The sequence below is a fragment of the Eurytemora carolleeae genome, unplaced genomic scaffold (genome assembly GCF_000591075.1).
Source record: "Eurytemora carolleeae unplaced genomic scaffold, Eaff_2.0 scaffold1718, whole genome shotgun sequence".
Classification (NCBI taxonomy): domain Eukaryota; kingdom Metazoa; phylum Arthropoda; class Copepoda; order Calanoida; family Temoridae; genus Eurytemora; species Eurytemora carolleeae.
In genome coordinates, this window is record NW_019397620.1 from 5,257 (window position 1) to 8,979 (window position 3,723).

Genomic DNA, 3,723 nt, shown 5'->3' on the forward strand with positions numbered 1-3,723 from the left:
GTAATATAAGGGAGGGAGATGTGCACAAGGTCAGAGATTCAAATCAAACTGGAGTTTGTCCTAAGGGAAAGCTATCACTGCTAGAGTTTCTACACTGACAGTCTAACGTGGAAGGACTTCAAACTAGATGTGCTTACCAAGATCAGCATGGAGTTAGAGGTTACGATGTTGTTCTTCAACCCGTTGATGTCATTCAGTCAGTACCTGTAGTGGGAAGTGTCCGCAGATGTCAACCTGGGGTTATAGATTACGAGGTTGCCAATGTTACTGTTCTAGACCCAGGGTAGTTCAAGGTCAGACCCAGGGTCATCCCAAATCCAGCTGTAGCGACTGATGACGGATGCTGGAGATCTATGATGTCGAGAGATCGTTAGCCAACGAACGATAACTCTCGACACCGTTCCCCCGGGGATTTGTAGCATTCTCTGTTGTAATGTCTAGTACGATTATCTATGTTAGTAATATATCTTTACTATTTCAATGTTGACCCTGACTGGCCATTACGGTCAGTTTGATTTACCTGTATATAAAATAAATTAGTTCAATACGAATTGTTGATTTACACGGGCGTATACAGAGCCTTGAGTTTTGGCTAGAGATTGGAAGCCTTGAGTTTTAGCTAGAGATAGAGTCAGTTAGATTCTAAATTAGACTTTGAGTTGAGTTATCGTTGAGTTATCTCGGGGCTAGATTTCTTACAGACCCTCGTCAGTTCTGACAATATAATCACCATCAAAATCGATAATAAAAAAACAACCAAAAGAAAATAAACAAACAATAAAGATTATGTGTAATATATTCATCATTTATTTGTCTAAAGCAAAATTATGCTAAACGATATAAAAGTTTACAATTTAATATTAATACTCTTTTCTCTGGATATCGCATTTTATGATTGACAGGGTTTGCCAAAAAACAGGTGCCATACAAGACTTTTAGCATGAGTATAGTTTAGTTATTCAGATATTAACAAAATCTGTTTACACTGTTTCTATGTGTACTCTACCGACTTTAATCTTTACCCGTACTGGTTCGACTAGCGGGGGCGCACACGCGCATTGAGCGCTTCTTAGAAATTACAATTTAGTTGCTCAGAATTCGAGTTAACGTGCATATCACATTGAATGCTAGTATTTTTCATTTAATTGTTATAAAGTGACTTTATAAACTTAGAAACTAACAATGTGAAAACCACAAAAATGTTGTAAAAATTAAAGTATCGAAGTGAGATTTTTATTAATAAAAAAGAATGAAAAAGAAACCATACAATTCTTCAATGAAGGTGAGCATGACAAGTCTGAATATAAGATCAATGTTTATATAACTGTGCATCGGAAAAACACTTCAGAATTTGACCAAAAATAAAAAAATTTACATTTTTTATCGTTATATGTAAATTCAAAATCCAATTATGTTGCTTAATTGTTTTCTTTTTCAAGAGAGAAGTCTTTTTGCGATTTTTTATTCCAATTTTTTTCTTGGTTTAAAATGAACATGCACCTAGGGTATTTATTATCACTGATTTGTAACCTCGTAGATTCTCTAGTTTTGATTTTATAAACAAGGAGGAAAAAGCAAATTTATTTTGTCACATATTAGAAATTCAAAACATTTTCTGTTTTCTTATTAACAATCAACTTTTAGGAGTGATGATTTGAAATATAAAATATTTCAATTTTATTTCAGTTTTCTTTGTAAATCATTTGTTTGGCTAAATGTGATAAAATGCTGTGTGAAAACTCTCGAATATTTCGATTTATATTGTTTTATTTAATTTGGGGTTTTTGGCAGATAATAAACAGGTCAATAGTTGATCTTATAATAGTTTAAACATCTGCATTGATGTTGTTTTAGAACTGGATTTTTAAATCCTTTAAGGAGGTCAAATGAAGAGGTCAAAAAGTGCAAAATATTTAGATATTTTAGACCGCTATACTCTGAAAGGTTAAATATATTTTAGGAGGTCAAATATATGTACACATTATCTGATATTTTAGACCTCTATTTTAGAAGGTCAAATATATGTACAAATATTCTGATATTTTAGACCTCTATTTTATAGGAGGTCTAATAAATGTACAAATATTCAGATATTTCAGACCTCTATTTTAAAGGAGGTCTAAGAAATGTAAAAATATTCAGATATTTTAGACCTCTATTTTAGGAGGTCAATTATATATACAAATAGTTTGATATTTTAGACCTCTATTTTAAGAGGTCAAATAAATGTACAAATATTCTGATATTTTAGACCTCTATTTTAAGAGGTCAAATAAATGTACAAATATTCTGATATTTTAGACCTCTATTTTATAGGAAGTCAAATATATGTACAAATATTCTGATATTTTAGACCTCTATTTTGGGAGGTCCAATATATGTACAAATATTCTGATATTTTAGACCTCTGTTTTGGGAGGTCAAATATATGTACAAATATTTTGATATTTTAGACCTCTAATTTAAGAGGTGAAATATATGTACAAATATTCTAATATTTTAGACCTCTAATTTAGGAGGTCAAATATATGTATAAATATTCTGATATTTTAGACCTCAACACTGACGCGATCCCGGACATATATAGTAGTTCCAAGGGACGTTCCACCAGAGAACTTTATCAGTGTAACAGAAACTAGAAAGGTAAGATAATAATAATAATACTAATACTAATAATAATAATAATAATAATAATAATTATAATAATAATAATAATAATAATAATAATAATAAAAATTGATCTATTACTAATGATAATAATAGTAATTATAATAAGAATAATGGTTATAATAATAATGAGTGGTAGCTATAGATGAAAAGATTGTACATGAGTGTATACACTGGACAATGAAGTATGACAACAATGTCAAATCTTATCGATGGATTATTGTTTGTCGTGATTCAGTCTTAAACCAAATCCAACCCATAGAGAATAGAATATATAGAGAGGAATTTAATGGAAAAAAGTGTAAAACGGCCATTTTGTTGTACTGTTTCCATACTGCAGGTGTACTTCACATATTTATGCTATATAACCTTTTGGGCCCTGGAATATCATTATATAGAAAATCTAAAATTATTGTTAAAAGAAAACAAAATTATGAAATAGGCTGGTTTCATAATTGACCAATGATCATTTCACATAGACTCTATGCCTTCCACTTTACAAACGATGATTTTCCGTTATAACTATAAATCAAATGATGTTGTTATTCACCAGTTTAAAAAATTCGAAATTGAAATGAATAGTCTAGGGAACATACTGTATTAATGTACTCTACTGCATATAATTTGTGTACATTTACATGATTTGTACACTTTGAACTCCCTTTCAGGTTGAAAGGGACTGAAAAAGTTCATACCGAGATATTCTTTTAATTACTCTCTATATATTCTATTCTCTATGATCCAACCACATTATCCAGGCTCAATATATAGTTGTTAATATATCAGGGGCGGAAAGTTCCGGCACATTGTTTGGTCAATACCTGACACTCAGTGTTATAGATTTAAATTAGATTAGCAGATTACTTTTTCATGATTTGTTTTAAACATACTGATATGTTCAAAAAAAAGATAATATTTGATTTTTTTACTTACCGAAAACCTTGCATTAAAAAAATAAATTGTTTAAAATTACAACTTTATTTTAAACCCTGGAACAGTGTCAATTCTGAGTTATTTGCACGGTTTGGAACCAGAGCCTTGAGTTTTGGCTAGAGA

General features: G+C 30.4%; 1 protein-coding gene across 1 annotated transcript in view; it reads left to right on the forward strand.

Moving 5' to 3' along the window:
• Positions 1-1,102: 1,102 nt before the first annotated feature.
• Positions 1,103-3,723, forward strand: part of LOC111715213 (slit homolog 3 protein) — a 22,040-nt gene continuing 19,419 nt past the window's right edge. The window contains exons 1-2 of the mRNA XM_023490516.1: positions 1,103-1,282; positions 2,554-2,643. Of these exons, the coding sequence (XP_023346284.1) occupies positions 1,250-1,282; positions 2,554-2,643 (123 nt within the window). The 5' untranslated portion in view covers positions 1,103-1,249. The remainder of the gene's footprint in view (positions 1,283-2,553; positions 2,644-3,723) is intronic.